The 17,879-nt window shown below is 55.6% G+C and overlaps 1 protein-coding gene across 1 annotated transcript in view; it reads left to right on the top strand.

The window, feature by feature from the left end:
• The window catches only part of FBLN1 (fibulin 1), a 96,808-nt gene that overhangs the window by 72,053 nt on the left and 6,876 nt on the right, over positions 1-17,879 (top strand). Inside the window, exon 16 of the mRNA XM_030815376.1 lies at positions 1,134-1,265. Within this exon, the coding sequence (XP_030671236.1) occupies positions 1,134-1,265 (132 nt within the window). The remainder of the gene's footprint in view (positions 1-1,133; positions 1,266-17,879) is intronic.

The raw sequence follows: 17,879 nt of genomic DNA, 5'->3' as shown, positions 1-17,879 counted from the left end.
GCCCGGTCCCCAGCCACCCCTGCCCTCTAGGGAGTCCCTATCCCTGGCCTGCGGAGAAGCATGCCATGATGAGTTCATTCAGCAGCCACGGACAGAGCCCCTCTGCGTCAGGCTCTAGGGACATGGCGATAAGAAGGGGTCCTCCCACCCTCTCAGGGGAGGCATACAATGGAGCCAGCCGGGAGGACACCAGTGTTGTTTACACCATGACACAACCATGCAGGGGGGGTGGGGGGAGGAGAGGCTTCCCCAGCACGCGGTTGCCCAAGGAGCCGTCCCCAGCCCCAGCCCCCCTAGGCTTGCTCCTCCCGAAAAGGAACAGCGCTGAATCGTCACAGGGTGGCACAGACTTGGGTCAGAGAAAATAACTAACTGGTATTTGCCTTTTGCAAAATGATGGGGTTTCACCAAACCACATACAAATCCTTCCCAAGTCCCCAGTGGCTGGTTTTGTGGCCTCTCCGGCCAGCCCCGATCTGAGTGTTGGTTATCGCAGGGAGCCGAGTGCCATTGGGACACCTGTTAGCATCTTGGGCCCAGGAAATCCAGACCCTGACCTTAAGTGCTGAAAGCACCTTTAGTGGGTCTCCTCCGGCTTCCTTCCTCACCTTACAGGTGAGGAAACTGAGGCCCACAGAGAGGACTCCTCCAAGACAGCCCAGAGCTGGGGCTGCCCTGCTTCACTGTCTGATCTGGGAGATGGACACACCCCCCAGAGAACCCAGGCCACCCTGAGCGGTGGCCCCCCTGACCCGAGGCACTATAGATGGGAGAGGAGCCCACTCCTCTGGCCTTTCTGCTCTCTCCCTCTGTCCCCTCACTCGCTTCCCTCCTCTGGTCCCCACCTTCATGAATATGCACAGTGACTGATGACTTCTCACCAGCCCTTCCTCTGATTAGCTGTGTCCCCGAGGAAGATCCAAAATCTCTCCTGACTTCAGTTTCCCCCCCTATAAAACAGGGATGGGCTATGATATAGGAAGGTCCAGACCCCTCCACCCTCGCCACACAGGGGATCTCTGGCTTCATTGATGTTGTCTCGTGAAAGGGCCCTGGGTTAGGTCTTCATTCCCCAAGGGTGAGTTCCTGGGGCCAGGCTGTGCTGAGCCCTTCTCCATGCTGTGCCTCTGCAGAGATCATCTTCCTCCGGGCCATCACGCCACCGCATCCTGCCAGCCAGGCTAACATCATCTTCGACATAACGGAAGGGAACCTGCGGGACTCTTTTGACATCATCAAGCGTTACATGGACGGCATGACCGTGGGTGAGTGGCTGGGAATATCAGCTGTATCCAGGCACCCCTCCCCCTCCACCCCCAGACCCTCTCTGGCCCAGCTCAACTCCCATCTGAGTCCCCTCCCCAAATCCAAGCCCACCCAACCTTCAGGGCCCAGCGCCGAGGCCACCACAGCTCCCAATCAGTCTCGGCCTGAGGAACAGCCAGAGTGGGGGATCCTGTCTGGGATCCAACCTAGCTGTGCCGCCTAGGTGATTTCACTCTCTGGGTGACCTCTCTGGGTCTCGGTCACCCTGCCTATAAAATGGGTGGGTTCCAGAGAGCTCTGCATCTCACAACCATGAATTTCAAATCATACCACCCAAGTAAAGCGCTTGTCCTGGGGGCTGGCACAGTCCCTCGGTCAGTGGGAGCTAAGAGGATTGTTATTCTTGGGGTACAATGGGAGGGATAGCAAAGTAGGAATCAGAGGGCCTGAGCTCTGGTCTCTCAGCCTTGGAGCTGGTTGGATTCTCCATGTGGCCTTGAGCAGTAGTCATCCCCTCCCCATGCATGAGTTGGCAAGAGGACCAAGGCCACTCTGTGTGCACAGCCCATCTGAATGGGGAGCTCACTGCTCTTTCTCCCTGGAGATCCGGTGTTTGGGGAGTGTGAAGGGAGGCTGGGGCATGAGGGGACCGTGAAAGTCCTGTCCTGTTGGTGGTGCAGGCTGGGGAAGTTGTTTACAGGCATGGGGCAGGGCCCTCCCTGGCTAGGAACGGGCTTTAATGACAACCTACTCGTGTGAAAAAATATCCAGGCCCACTCCATTCCGCACACTTGTTTCTGTCATTCACAGCCCCTCTCCTGAACTGTCACATTTTAAAAGATTTACAGTCATGGGAAATGAAAACGGTGGCATCTGCCATTTTGGACTTGGATTTATACTCTGAACACTTTCAAAGCAGCTGAGCAACGGACGGACAGTCCCTGCCCTCCCCTGGGCCTCAGTTTCCCCATTGTGAACTGGGAGGAGTGGGCTTCATAGTCCCTTAGGCGCTGGATTGCGGGAGGTCCTAACCAGAACCAGCGACCGTGCAGTGCGCACAGTGCAGAGCGTTTTGGAGCGCGGCCTCCAGGTGGCGCTGTTGGACCTTGGAAGCTCAGCCTTTGCCCCCCCAAACCCGACGGTTGTTAAAACTGGCAGCTGGAGAAAGGGAATCGTTATTCCCCTCTTGCCAAAGAGCCATTTATAGCCCCTTTACAAGCTTTTAAATGGGTTTGCATGTTGTAAACATGACTGAGTCACTGGGGGGCTCCCCACCCCAGCCTCCTCCTGCACTAGCTGGCAGCAGGAATAATTAGTTAATTACAATTAATGGTGCATTAGCCCTCGTGTGATTCCAAGGGGAAGGCACATGGTTTGGTTGTCGGCAGTTGTGAAACTTGCTGCTTGCCCTTGAGTCACTCCCCACTCTGGGCCTCAGTTTCCCCCACTGTGAAATAAGAGTTTAGATGAAGACAGCCTTGAGGGCCCTTCAGGCCCCTGTGCAGGAGGGCAGGCAGGGAGGGGGTTGGGTCAGGGGTTTGTCCTGCCCTACTTGGTGGGTGGGGTATGCACCCTGACACTAGCCCACAGCTGCCCCCGCCCCAAAGGAGCCAGCCCTGTGCTTGATGCTGGGCCTGCAGGTGTGGCTGGGACATGGCCCTCAGGTGATTTCTAGATCTTGGAACATGGGAGTTTGGAATCCTAGGACCTTCTAGTTCACTCACTCATTCTTTCCGTTTCTGAATTCTTGAGCCCCAACCTGTGCCTGACCCTGGGCTGAGCCTTGCAGATACAGAGATGGATAAATGCCATGTAGCCCCTGAGGACTTCGCATCTCAGCAGCAGGGAGAAGCCACCCCGTATCAGATCATCAAAATATGATGCCGAAATAGGCATGCACAGAGAGACAGGCCTTGATGGCCTGTGGAGACTCTCTCAGGGGAAGTCTCCTGGCAGGTTTTGCGTCTTTAGTTCCCACCTACATCCTTCCTGGGGTGAGCCAAGCCAAGAGGTTGGGCAGCTGCTGGGCCTGGAAACAGCACCCACCAGCGCCTTTCTCTGGCTGCATCTGCTCCAGACAGAACCAACCTGGGAGTGTCTGTTTCTCAGCTTCCCATCCACTGGGGCAGAAAATCGTGGCATGTCAGAGCCTGGAGGCTCCTAGAGACCATCTCTTCCAACTCCTTCTTCTGTAGGAGGGGAAACTGAGTCCTGGAAGGGCGAGGGGGCTTGTCAGTCTTCTCACAGTGAATCAGGGACACAGTGGGCAATGGAACGGAGTCCCAGGGTATGGGAGATGATCACAGGTGCCGTCCCAGCAGCGGGCTTCTGGGAACGGAATGTGGATGAGGCCACAGGGACCCAGTGGCTTCCCCCAGAACAGTTGGTCACGGGTGCCCTGATCTTTGGAATTCCGGGCTGGGGCTGCGTGGGGGAGGGCCCCAGCCTGGCCCTTGGAATTGTCGTGCCTGTAGCCCTGTGTGCTGGGGAGGCCCCTGCCTCTTCCACGCCTCGGTCTGTGTGCAGGATGCCCCACCTGGCTGGGCTCCTGGAGTTGACCTGGTGCCCATGTCATCTCAGGTGGAGGACTGAGACCAGGGAGGCAAGCCCTGCGTTTTGGGACCTAGGCTGCATTGCTGGCTGGCTCCTGTCTCTGTCCCCACTGCGCTGATCTTATTTCTCTGTCTGAGATCTCTTCCTTGGGCTTCCATATCCCTACTTCCTTCTCCCTCCTCTTCTGCCCAGAATAACTTCCATACGTCCTGGGAGCTTCCTGGTCCCTAGGGGCAGCCATCCCGGCACACGGCTCCTGGCCTGTCCACCTGGCAATAGATGGTTCCGCCGTTGGACTCGAGCCCAGCCTGAAGCAGCCCTGGAAATGTGGGGTTGAACCCTCGCCGGCTCCTTACCGTTGCTGGGCACCTTCACCCCCGCATTCCCCAGTCCTCACAGACACTGCCAGCGACGGGCGGTGATTGTCTCCCTTGGGCAAAGGAGGGAGCTGAGTTAAATGACCGCCTGAGACTGTGCAACTGAAAAACCGCAGGGCCTGGGATGTTTTCAGACTTGTTTTTAGCAGTGCAGTTCTGATTTCAAGCAGTGACTTAGACAGAAACCCTTGATGGTGGTGGAGAGGAAGAAAGCGGCTTCCAGGGCTGCTGCTCCTGGAGGGGAGCGTGGGAGGCTCTTGAGCCTCCTGGGAAGCCCCGTGCAGCTCTGTGCTGCCTGCAGCACATGGCAGGGAATGCCGCCTACTCACAGTGCTTGCTGAACACCTGTCTGCTCTAGGCCATGCCCTGTGTGGACACTGGGCACCGGATCAGGAGGGCTTCCTGGAGGAGGTGAGGACTGAGTTGAGTGTCCTTGCATGTGAGGGAATGACACTTAGCAAGCACCTGTGATGACCAGGAGCCAGGGTTTCATCATCGCCAGGACCCTGTGACACGGTGGGATTATCTCCTCTAACAAAGGAGAGAGCGAGAGCCAGAGAGGGCAAGAGACTTGCCCGAGGCCACTCAGAGCTGGGGCCAGAGCGGGGCTGGAGCCCAGTCTTCCCCAAACACCACCCCCACCCAGAGCGGGAGCCCAGGGTTGACTGGTGCTGTGGTGGGCAAAGTTGCCGTGAGTTTGGATGTCCCAGAAAAACAATCAGCGCACAGGCCCCGAGGCTCGCTGTGTTCAGTCCTCCCAGAGTAACAGAAGAAGAGAGAGAAATGCCCCGAGTCCACTAAGAACCTGCAAGGGCTGGGTCTTCCTCTAATGTAGCCTTGAAAGACCCGTTCTTAGCGGGGATCGAGGAGCCCGCAGCAGGGCCCGCGCCGTTGTCTTTGTACAGCCCCCTTGCATTCCTCTTTAACCGGCTGTCAAAGAAAAATGAAGAATGCGTTTTCGCCCTGTGCAAAAATGCTCCATTAATGCCCGAGGGATTCTCAGGCCACTACAAAGCTTTCCTTATCTGGCTCTGGATTCATTCTCAGCTCTGCAGGCTGTAATCCGGGGTGCTCTGGGAAGAGATCTTTCAGGTAATATCTCCTGAGTGATGAGTAATGGGGGAGCCCTGGCTGCAGCAGGGGCGGGCTGTGTATCATCAGCGTGCGGATGAGAGAGACAGAAAGGCAACTCGAGGCCACCCGGGCTCCCCGGGCCTCTGGGCTGTGGCTGCTGTCTGAGCCTCAGACCTCCCCTCCAGCCTCCAGTTCACCACTTCCTTTTAACTCTCAGGCCAGCCACGTCTACGTCTGTCTGGCTCACTCCACTCAGCCTCAAGACCCAGCATGTGTGTGACCACCTCCAAGAAGCCTCCCCTGACTGCTCCAGGGTCATGTCTGTGTGATAGGAGGGCCTGGCCTGCAAAAATGCCCTCCCTATGTCTCCAGGGAGGGAAATCTGTGTGCTATGAGGCTTGGTTGTGGCCACATTTCTGTTAAAACCCTGCCAATGCCATGAGGAGCTGGAAAGCCCGCAGGTGAAGCAATTCTTTGGCCTACGGACGAATTTTGCATGTGGACCTCCTGACCCTTGGGCCTCCAGGGTTGCAGGGAGCCACGGATTTGTCTTTGTAGTTTTTTTGCAGGCCAGCCCCTCCTGTTGCACGGACATGACCATGGGGCAGTCAGGGGAGGCTTCTTGGAAGAGGTCACACACGTTCTGGGTCTTGAGGCTGAGGGGTGAGCCAGAGAAGTGGGACACCCAAACTTACAGCCACGTCTGTGGCTGGCCCATGAGCAGCGCGACGAGAGGCAGGGAGCCGGGAAGAGAGGGCACAGCATGCGGTTTGGGGCTACTGGAGCATCCAGGGTGCAGGGAGGGTCGAGGGGAGGCTGAAAGGGGCTGCAGGGCCAGGCCTTGGTGGATGCTGTCCTGGGGACCACGGGAGCCACGGGAGGTCTGTGCTGCCCATGGAGCTTCCAGATCCTGCTGCTTTATTTAATCCACTGGGCCTCCTGCAGCTTGAGGTTGCGGTTGAGGTTGTACCCACTCAGCAGGTAAGAAGACTGAGGCCGGAGGAGCCAAGTCCCCAGGATCTCCCTGCCAGGAAGTGTTCGAGGATAGGGCTTAGACCTGAACTGCCCAGGTCCAGGACTCCCCATCCCCATGGCCTATTTTAAGCCCTGATTATTTTTTCTGGTCTATACCAGCTGGTATCTACACTGGCAGGCATCTGTCAGCAGTAGTTGAGTCTGAGTCCCAGCCATAGAGGAGAAGTAGTGAAGCACCTCCTTGTACACAGTTACAGTGCTCTCGGCCATGGGATCTTGGGTCCTGGGCCAGCCCTTGATGAGGAAGGACCTCGCTGTATGTCCAGGCAGTCAAAAGATGAGGTTCAGATGTCACCATGCTGCGGAATGGCGAGGTTCTGGAGGGCCTCTCTCCAGCTCTTTATCTGCCGAGGGCACACTCATCCTTGGTCGCACAGGCAACCCATCATGCTGCTCCCTGGGACCCCCAGACCTGCCTCCTTTCCAGGACCCCTCCCAGCCTCAATGATTCCCCAGTGACAGCAACAGCCACACCCGTTGCAGATAGATGCTGGGGTTGGCTGCAATTTAGGGAGGATCTTTCTAGGCTGGGGCAGGAGCTTCGCGGCTGGGAATGGGCTTTAATGACAACCTACGCATCTTAGAAGACATTCAGACCTACTCCACTCTGCACACTTGTTTCTGGGCAAGCCCTCTGGTGTGATTTAGTGCATGTGTGGCTGGGTGTGGAGTGTGTGTGTGTGGGTGGGTGCGTGTGAGTGGTGAGTGCGTATGCACAGGGTTTGATCTCTGAGATGTTTTATACTCTCTGGCTTGGGGAAGGGACAGTCCTGTAATATCAAGACCAGACCTCGTGTCCCCAGCCCAAGGCTGCCCTGGGCCCAGGGACAGTATTTGGAGACTTTGCTGGCAGTTTTGCATTGGAATCACCCGGTGCCTCCCTGTACGTCCACCCATCCTGTGCCCAGAGCCCCTTCACAAGCACCATATGCTGTTAGATCCTTGAGCAGCCTTGTGGGACGGCCACCCTGGGGCTGGTATCACCATTTATGTAAGAAAAAAAAGAAAGTGCTGGCCCAGGGTCCCACAGCCAGCAAGTTGGAGCTGCACTTCCCAAGCAGGTCCTTAAGTCAGCTCTCTGTTGTCCCCCAAGCCCCTCAGCCCCCCAGGCAGCTCTAAGGGCTCAGCTGCTGCAGGGTTCCTCAGAGAAGCTGAAGGGTTTGGGTCCTCAGCTCCTGGCAGGGGCAAGGCCGGCCAAGCAGCATGGCAGCAATGAAGTCCACATGATCGAAGGGTGGATGACCAGCGGCTCACCTTAGACATGGTCACCTATATTACATTTAGGAAGGAAACGCCCTGATTGGAGACTGCATCTCGTTAATGGAATCAGATGAAACGATGTATGTGAAAGCTCCCAGCGGTGCCTGGCACACAGTGGGTGCACAGGATGTAAATACTGAGGGAAACCTAAATGTTCTGTAAATATCAGTTCTTCCTAATCTGGCCTTGCCGTCTCTCTTGAGAGTGGCTGTACCTTCTAGCCCTGATCGGGAAGGAAGCTGGGTTTTGGTGTGCCAGTCAGGTGAGACACACAGAAGGCAGCGCAATCAACACAGGAAGTAACAGAAGCAGCTTGTTACAGGTCCTAGAGAGGTGGGGGGCACCCCTTGCAGGGCCAATGGGAAGGAGAAGCGCCTGCAGCATGAGAGAGCGAGAATGAGGGAGAGAGACGGAGACCTGTGGGACCAAAGCCTTTACTGGGGTCCAGGGTGTTATCCAGGCAGGTTTCCTGTGAGGAATTCGAACTGGGGGGCTTGGAGCAGCAGTTCCCTGAGGTCATGCGGTGACAGATGGGAGTCACTGCTGCATAGACCTGCACTGTCGATGTAGGTGTGAGGGTCTTTGGGTTGAATCCAGCTGTCCCATAAGGCAGGGGCCCCCAGGAGGTGGTGGTATAAGGCAGTCATCTGGGTCAACCGCCCTGAGGAACTGGGAGGAGGTGGAGAACTGGAACCCGCAGCAAGGGTGACTGAGCCCTGCTCTGGTGTGAGAGTTCAACGCATATTCAGAATGCGTGCTGAGGCAACATGGGATGAGAAGCCGGCACAACACCCAGGCTTTTCCATGAAAGTGAACTTGACAGCCGCTTTCCCACATTGTCTGTGTTGAGTCGTGGGAGCCTCCGAGTTTGGCCAGTGTGTCAACACGCTCCTGCAGCACTCGCACCCCCCCTTAAAGGGAACTACCACCGTTTATGTTCTGAAATCGCATTTTCACTTACATCTGTGGGTGTATAAGGATTATTACCCAATTTCAAGTTTACCGTTTGAAAAATAGCAATGGCTTGGGTGGCCCCTTTTAGGCAAAGCGTGATTGGGTCTGTGTGGCCGTGACAAACTGCCCTGGGCTTGCGGCTTCGTTCTCTGTTTCCAGCTGTGTGACTTTAGGCAAGTTTCATAACCTGTCTGAGCCTCAGCTTTCTTCTCAGTAAAATTGCCATAATAATATTTGCCCTGCAGGGTAATAGGGACTGAGGTTTGTGCCTATTTTAACGTAAGAGTGGTCTAGTCTGGAGGATAAATGAGCCGCTGGGAGGAAGAAGTTTGGAAATGGAGGGCTGGTGGGAGCCCGGAGCCTCGTTAGGGGACAACAGGCCAGAGCAAGGATGATGGGACAAGGCCAGGACCATCCAGCCCAAAGTGGCTCCAACTGCCCGGGACCTACTTAACAGGCAGATCTCGCGGCCTGGGCTGATGAGGCTGGCCTGGCCGGAAGCAAGCCAGCAAGCAGGCCTCCCAAGGAGGCCTTGAATTATCTTATCATCCTTGATATTATCGTATTCATCCTTGAATTATCTTATTCATTCAACAAGAACATCCTGGGGTACTGTTCTATGCCAGGCCCTGCGCTGGGTACTGGAGAACAGATCTACATCCAAGCTACGCATCCTGCTTTTAAGAAGCTCCCCACCGGCATCCATAGCATCCTGCCAGAGTTCCCACAGCTGAAAGTGCTTGTGGTTTAGGGGTTGGTGTCATCCCAGTTCATGTCTGAGAGGGAGAGAGAAGTGGCGTGTGGCAGGGCTGCTATGTACAGTTGAATGTGTTGTGCACTGCAAAATCTAGGGAGCACCATTCACTGGTGAGTCTATTTGCAGTGCACAACCTGCTCAACTGTATGCAGCAGCCCCGGTACAAGGGCTTGTGAATGGAGATATCTACCTAGCTGTACCTCTCCCCCTGGCCAGGCAAGGCCTCAGTCAAGGCTTGAGACCATCCAGTGTCCCAGCCAGCAGGGCCCAGATTACCTCGTTAAAATTATTACCTCTTAAGGGGTTAAATGTGCACCGCTGACCGCGTCCTGCGGCCCATGTGGAGAGTTTGGCCGGGGATCAGTACACATTACAAATGAGATTCAGAAATTCCACCTAAAAACAACAGCGCAGCCGTCCCTGCCCGATGATGAGTGATTGCCCTGTCCTGGCTTTCACGGCAAATCCCAGGGATTAGGCGCTTTCTCTCTTCTGGGAGGCACAGCCCTGTCACCCCGGGGGCCACACCCTGGCCGGCAGCCAAGTTCTTTCCCGGGGTGCGGGGCCCGGCCTCCTCCGGGCTGGGATCAGCTGCGGCCTGACTCCATCTTGAGCTGGGGTGTCACCGAGCGTTCCAGGAGGTGGAGGGTATGGGGAGGAGGGTCTCTCAGAGACTGGGAGATGGAAGGAGAACACACACCTTTTCTGCTCCCTATGTCGTGACCCCATGGGGCAGAGATGGGCTCTGAGGCATCAGGCCCTATGCCCTGCGTGATGGCGCGTAGCCCCCCTGAAACAGCCGCTGTTATCCCTCCTTGAGGTTATCAGCTCCCAATTCCCCAGATACCAAAACTCTCGGAAGTCACCCCCGTCACAAAGCTGGTGACCCTCCCTGCAGCAGCTCCTGGGCTCAGGCCAGACTCCTCAGAGGGCTTGGTAGCATTTAATGGGATACAGTCTCTGCTTTTGAGCCTACTTCAGTGAGACACACAGGGGGCCCCAGGGACCAGTCCCGGAAACCTCCCTGCTCAGTGGGTGGCTCCTGGACGGCCTGGGCTGGACCTGCAGTAACGTGGACAGCATTCATTCAGAGCTCAAGGCCTCAGCCCCAGGAGACGCACTGTCCACGTGAGTGCCGCACTCTACACCCGAGATCGGTTTTCCAGCCCAGGACCTGGCTAGGAAGGGTCAGCGGGTTACAGCCTGCTCAGCACCCCCTGCCGTGGCCGCCTCTGCAGGAGGAGACAGCGTGGTGGGGAGAGGGGACTGTCTTGCCCTGCTGAACCCCCGGGATTGGATACAGCCCTCTCTACAGGCCTTTTTGGTGTAGCTCAGGTGAGACGATGCAGCCAAAGAGGTTGGGAGATTCCACAGCTCCACATCTGCGGTGTCACCGTGGACGGGACCATCGTGGTCCCAGTGGGAGGGTGGGAGGAAGCCAAACCTGAGACGTCTGCCTTGCACAAAGGCAGTGGTGCTCATCAAGGTTTGGGCTGGAAGACTTAGCACCTGGCAGGCATCTGAAAATATCCATCTCCCGTGCCTGCTTGGTCCCCACGGACACATGCCTGAGCCATCAGGGACTGCGAATCACAGGGGTGGGAAGACAGGGACACACACTGAGCGGGTGAAAGGTGGTGGGGGTAAGCAGGTGTTTCGGAAGGAGTAGAGGAGGGCCTGGAATGGGGCCACGTGGGAAAGGGTCGCATCCATTCACCGTGGAGTCAGCCCGAGGGCCCAGGCAGGATGGGGTCCTAGTGATGCCTGTTGGTGGGTGACATCAGGCCATCCACAGCACCGGGAGCCAGCAGGAAAGGCTGGGCCAGGCCGTGTGGACAGGGTCTACAGACGGTACAGGGGACAGAGGTCCCTATTCTAGGACCTTGACATGCTGCCGTTCTCGTGAGCTTCTGGGGGACTCCTGCGAGGCACGTGGGCTGCTTCTCAGACCTGCGGGTACCCGCCTCCCAGATGTTGTCACTGGGATGTGAGGTTCACGAGCACGTCACGGAGCCTGGCTAGACTATCTCCCTTCTCATAATCCGCATGCGTGTCACGGCAAAATGTGCCTGGACACTGGTTCCTGATGCTGGAAGGCACGGACCCACTCCCCACACCCACAGCCTGTGTTGCTGTGACTGCTGTGTTCTAAGCCCCACTTTTCACATCCATCCCTGCTGCCTGGCCAGAAAGATGTCCCCAGCCCAGAGCTTCCTATCTCCCTCGCCTGCTCCTACCCTCCAGAATAAAATGTGTACGAGGTAGGGAGTTTGTGCTCGTCTGCCAGTTGTGGTTACTGCTGCATCTCTTAGAGTAGGGCTTACCCCTGGGGGCCCAGCACTCAGGGATGCCTGGGCTCCAGGCTGGAGAGAAGCACCCAGATCCACCAACTGGCCTTCCGTCTCTGTAGAGCTGCTTGCATCTTACTCCTTCCTCTTCCCTCTACTCTGCTTCAGCCACTCCAGCCCATGCCTCAGACCCCAAATATTCCATGGCCTCTCTCCTCTCCTGGACTGTAGCTGTGACATTCACTTCCTTCTCCCTTGGTGAACTCCTCTTCATCCCTCAAAGCCCATGTCAGCTGTCACCTCCTCTTGGATGCCCTCTACACGCTCCACAAGCAGAGTGTGCAGCTCCTTTTGTGCTCCTGAGGCCCTGGATGAGCCCCTTTTGCAAATCTCCTCATACTCATTCTCCCCAACAAGTAACGTGTGTATCCCTGGGGGCAGGTCCTGCTTTGAGGAATGCAGCAGTGACTAAGGCAGACATGAATGCCTATCTCATACACTTTTTATCCCAGAGGGTAGGAGCAGACGAGAAACAAGCATAATATGTACATGGTCAGATGGTAGTGAGGGCTGTGCAGAGCGGGGGAAGGGGCTGGGGAGGCTGGGTGCAGCATGGTGGTACAGCTTTAAATCTGGTGGTCAGTGACATTTGTCAAAGACTCAGGAGCTGAGGAAGTGACCCATACAGAGATCTGGAGGAAGAGGGCTCCAGGCAGAGGGAATGGCAGAGCGCCAGAGTGGCCATGCCTGGGGAACTCCTTCTGGAAAGTCTGTCGTGAACCAGAGCAGAGAAATGCTTGTGCCGGGGGAGGGGTGTCGTGAAGAGGGAAACACCAGCAGTTGTGGCATTGGGAGTTTCTTCGCTTGACTTTCAATTCCACCAAACAGTTCCTAGACAGAAGAGCCTCCAGGCGTTTATTTGTGCAAGGCTATCCTCTGTCACCCTGTTTGTCCGTGTTTCTTATACACACACACAGAACAGATGCACCCACTGGGGTCACCCCAACCCAGCCCCCGGCAGGTGCCCATAACTGGCCGCAAGATCCCACACACCTGCTGACTTCCAGAGTCACCAAGGGGTTAAAAGGGGCTGGGAACAGCCTCTTAGTCTCCACAGCCTCCCGCAGGAATGATTTGTGACCCTCTTAGGCTGCTGGTCTGCACCTTCTGAAAAGCCTTTAATATCACCGGGCACATTCATAAATTATTCTTTTTTAAAAATGAAATGTTTTAGCCAAACAGCAGTACAGGCATGTTGTGCAAAATTAGCAAAAAAAAAAAAAAAAAAAAAAGAATGATGGTGATATGAATCTTTTAGCTGCCTCTCCTGACCGTCTTTAAATCTGTGAAAGGAGCTCAGTGCCTGCCATTCCCCGGCCAGCACCGGGAGGATGTCAGGTGCTTCCAGGTGGACTCTGCTAGGAACATTCCATCTGTGGCCAAGGCTAGAAGCCCAGCTATCACAGTCCTCAAATTAACAGCAAACCCTGTGTGGTCCTTGTGGTGTGCCAGGCACTCTTCTGGGCATATATATAAATATAAATATAAATAAATATATATATATATAAAACTTGCTCCTCATAGCAACCCTGTAGATCATTATTCCCATTTTCCAGATGAGGAAACTGAGGCAGGAGCTCAGGAGCTTCCAGGCTCAGGTGACATGAATTAAGAATGCACACATCATGCTGGGACTCTGTGGGGTTCCTGCTGTCATGACTTTCCCCAGAGACCTTCCAGAGGGCAGAGTTCTGCTCTTTGAGGCCTGACCCAGTCCTGAAATCTCAGTTGTCACTTCTGCATCCTGACAACATGGAGCGTGGTCCATAGCATAGGTGTATTGTAAATGTTCAGTCCATGGCAGCGCAGACAGTCATCTGCAGATTCGCGAGCCTCTGGGACAACAGCCTGGAAAAGGGACATTGAGGACGTGGCCTTGCTCCAGCCTGGGGGGGGCTCTGTGCCGTGGCCCTGCAGCAGGGGGCCCCTTTTTGCCCTGAATTGGCTCATTCATGGCGCTTCTCAGGAGAAAAGGAGAAGAAAGTGATGGTTCTCCACCAACCTCACCTGTCCCCTCCTGCTGAACTCCAGCAGCGGCTCCCATGGCTCCAGGAGAGAGAAGGGGCATGACTGGCCTGCCCCTCTCATCAGCCCCTTCCCTCGCCCTCCCTCCTTTACTCTCATCTGCTCAGGAAAACTGAGAGCACCAAGCTGGCTCATGTCTCTCCACCCTCCCCGCAGAGCACCCTCCCTGCAGAGCACCCTCCCACCGCCTTTTTCTTGCTGGGCACCTCATTCTTCAAAGTCAGTTCAAGGTTAACCCCTTGGGGAAGCTTCCATGACACCAGTTCCCGGTTTGGGGTGTGTATTTCTCCGAAGCTCTCCCAAAGGAGCTTTGCTTACCTTTATCAGCCTCTGCTGCCCCAATCCCCTGTGCCTGCTCTCCCAGCGGCTGAGAGCCCCATGAAGAGCCAGACCAGGGCCAGGCGACGTTGGTAACCCCAGCACCCAGCACCGCAGCCACCCACAACAAGTGCTCCGTGCTTGTCAGATAGGGAAGGGAGGGCTCTGCTCTGACCCGCAGGCCTAGGGCTCAGGACCCTCTCTCTGCACTCAAGGTCTGCCCACCGGGCCAGCCTCTCTTCCCCTCCATCCCTCCAGACCTTTATTGCATCTGTAGAAGGAGGCAGAGTAGCCTTCACTCCTGGAAGCCAGAGGGCAGGACTTGGCCCCTCTGGTGTGCCCAGGTCTTTGAGTCAAGTTGGCAAGACTTGAACTCGTCCTGCCCTTCATGGCCCCCTCACCTTGGGGGATCGCAGGGGCTTCGGTGTGGCTGGGGCAGTGTGCGGAGAGCTGGGGTGGATGGGGCCATGGGCCTCGGCAAGATGCGTCTCACCTGCTGTGAGCCCGGGTGGGGGTAGGGTGGGAAGAGCCCCCTGCAGAGCCACAGTGGCCCCCACGGTTGGATTTACCTCCCGGCTCTGAGCACAGTGGGAAGGGGCATGGGAGGGGTGAAAAGGAAGGTGGTACACGTGTTCAGGTAGATGCGATGAGGCCGGAACTGAGGCTGGGTGGGGTTGTGGGGAGAGAAGGGAGGAGTGTCTGGAGACCTTTGAGAATAGAATCCATTGGCCTCAGTGATGGTTTAACCTGAGGGATGGGGGTAAGGGGCCTGTCGAGGGCGACTCCAAGTTCCTGGCTTGGGGGTACCTGCCTGGAGAGTGAGGAGTAGGGGAGGAAGGGAAGTGAGTTTAGGGGAGGAGGGTGGGTCAGTGTTTGGCATGCTTGGATTTGAATTGTCCATCTGGGAGGGGCGTCTGGAGAGATTGGAGCGGACTCCGAGTTTGGGTCTGGGGCCCAGGAGGACCCCACCCAGCATGTAGGTGGGTGGAGGCTGAGGTCGGCTCAGGAGACACACAGAGGGAGGGGACGTGATTTCTTATCCCTCTAGTCTCAGTTGCATGTTCATTTCTTCTAAAAGGAGGTGCCTCACACAGCAGATCCTTCCAGAACTCTCCCAGACCTTGTCTTCCTTTGGCAAGGCCACAGAGCTTGGTGGAAGGGGCAGTGGCCCAGGGTCTGGGTTCCAGTTCTGGTTTACCGCTTGCTAGCCGTGTGATTGTCAGCAACTCACGTAACCACACAGAGCCAAATTTTCTCTCCAGTGAGCCCCCGCCGCCTGCGTTTGCGATGAGAGGAGAGACAGTCGATGTGAGTGAGCTCTGTGATGACGAAGCACTGCAGAAATGTTAGTTCCCACGTCACAGGTGAAGGCTGAAGGGCTTTAGTCCAAAGCTGACGTTTCCCTTCATATTTTTCCCCAAGGGGAAAGGTGCACCCCGGGAGCTGTCTCTTTCGTTCAGCTACCTGCAGCTGTCCCCTCCAAACTGTCTGATTTAGCTCACGGGAGACCTGCGGAAGGAGCACATTTATAACAATCAAGAAATACGGATGATGAGTTTTGCTGAGACATGTTGACTGACACTCGGTATTTTAAATATGCAGCCCAGACACCTGTCCCCCTTGCTTCCCGGCTTTTACGGCGTTTCTCAGGCAAGCAGAGAAGACCAGGTTTCGGGAGCTCAGTCCCTTCGACTGCACCACCAGCTCCTGATGCGATTCTCTCTAATTGCTTTCTGCTGTTTTTGTCGTATGTTTATGACTCAGCTGAGGGCAGTACAGTCGGGAAGTGTCCTGCACGTCATTTTGCAGACAGGAGGAAGGAGATGCAGTGGGATGGGAAGATCTGGGCTCTGAGGTCAGTCCCAGCTGGACGGAAACCTGCGGCCCTGTTAGCTCCGTGATCTGGAAGGTGCTACTAGTAAAGCCTCATTTTTCTCCCCAGGAAAAGGAGGCAACCGTGTCTCATCCCTAACTGCGATGGGGGCTGAATGCGGCTGTGGGCACATAGGGTCTCTCTGTCTCCACCCGTGTCTCCTGCTGTGTGGCCTCTTTCCAGCCCATCCACACTCTAGCTGGTGGCTTTGTGACTGCTGATAGTACTTCCATTGTGCTTTTTTGTTTTTTCTTTTTTGTTTTGTTTTGTTTTTTCAGTCACCCAGGCTGGAGTGCAGTGGCACGATCTCGGCTCACTGCAACCTCTGCCTCCCGTGTTCAGGTGATTCTCCTGCCTCAGCCTCCCGAGTAGCTGGGATTATAGGCGCCCGCCACCACACCCAGCTAATTTTTGTAATTTTAGTAGAGACGGGGTTTCAACATGTTGGCCAGGATGGTCTCGAACTCCTGACCTCAGATGATCCACCCACCTTGGTCTCCCAAAGTGCTGGGATGACAGGTGTGAGTCACCACACCCGGCCCCACATGTTCTCAACGTTTCCTCTTTGCCATTGGTCTGTGCTGCTCGTCCTCACCTGCAGGAACTGTGGAGCCTCTTGGGGTGAATTTACTGAGGCCCGATGATTGCTTCTTCCCAGTTGCCTGCGGTGCTTGTGATGGGCAAAGCCTGCTTGGGTCTCCTCTGAGCTCCCGGCCTCTCTGTTCCAGCACCTTGTCCACACAGCCCTACACTTCCCTTCCTTTCTGCTCATGGCTGACCCCACGTGGTGGCCACAGTTAATTTCCACTGGTATGATATATTGCGCAGTGTCTTGATTCATCATCTTGTTTGCTAAAATGCCCTTTGACAGCCCTGTACACTCCATTACACTTTGCCAGCTAGAATTACAAGCCTCAACGTTGGAGGCTGCACTTTAGAAGGGAAGATGACGAGCCCAAGGTCACACAGCTGGGCGATGCAGAGCCACCTAGGAACTCGAGGCTGTAACTCTAGGTCTCTTTATAAACCAGTGTCTAGACTCAGAGACATGAGACTCAGGCAGAGAGACCCCCCAACCTCCTGCCACTGACTTTCATCATTTCAAACAATGGAGAGACAATCAAGTGCAATGTCAAATAGCAGGAGCTGAAAGATGGCTTCGAGATGGGGCCGAGAATGTGGACCACAGAGCCCAAGAGGCAGCGTAGGTTCTCCCCACTGGACCCGAGCACTTCGTGCTCAGGATCCTGGATCCCCAGCACATCAGCCGCAACTTAGAAAGCAGAGCCAAGACATGAAAGTGAAGCGCCCGAGGGGACCTACATTTTTCAACAGGGAGAAAAAAAGTGCTTAATTATATCTTTAAGAGGCACAGACACGCCAAGGGATACCAGCAGCGTCTAAGACCTGAAGCAGAAATGCCAGGGATGAGGATTTGGAAGATTAACACAATTGAACTCAGCACTGTGGACTTTTTTTCTTTCTGGGGCTTCGGAAAGGTGGGAGGCAAACACCCCGGCAGGTAAGACAGACAAGCCAGGCGTGATGGAAACGCACCTCTTTGTCCTGCCATTTACTGCTGGGGTGGTCCCTCCAAATGAAACTGCTCTCGCCCGGAGCCTTCAGTGGCTCCCCTTTCCTTCGGGATAAAGTGTTGTCTTCGTTCCTAGATTGTGAGGCTTCAGGGACTGATTTTCCTTCTTACTTCTCTCCTTCCTTCACTCTCTTTTCTTCTTCTTCTGCCTTCATCTTACGACGTGATCATGGCAGAAGGCCTTCCATGGGCCTGCCAGGGCCTGGGTTGGGGACGATGGGGCAGAAATGAGCTGACGCTGTCCCTGAACAGGGAGGCCAACTGTGAGCGTCCCCTGCAATAAGCAGGTGCAGTGTTGCAGTGGAAAGAGACCAGGTGCCAGGTGACACAGAGGGTCCAGGGAAGACTTCTGTGAAGACTTCTATGAAGCAGTCCAGCTGGTCCCAGTGTCTGGCACATGAGACATGGCAAAGCAGAGTCTGTAGGATCAAATGGACGGATGGAA

This window comes from Nomascus leucogenys, chromosome 7b, assembly GCF_006542625.1.
Source record: "Nomascus leucogenys isolate Asia chromosome 7b, Asia_NLE_v1, whole genome shotgun sequence".
Classification (NCBI taxonomy): domain Eukaryota; kingdom Metazoa; phylum Chordata; class Mammalia; order Primates; family Hylobatidae; genus Nomascus; species Nomascus leucogenys.
This window is presented reverse-complemented; position numbering and strand designations above follow the sequence as displayed.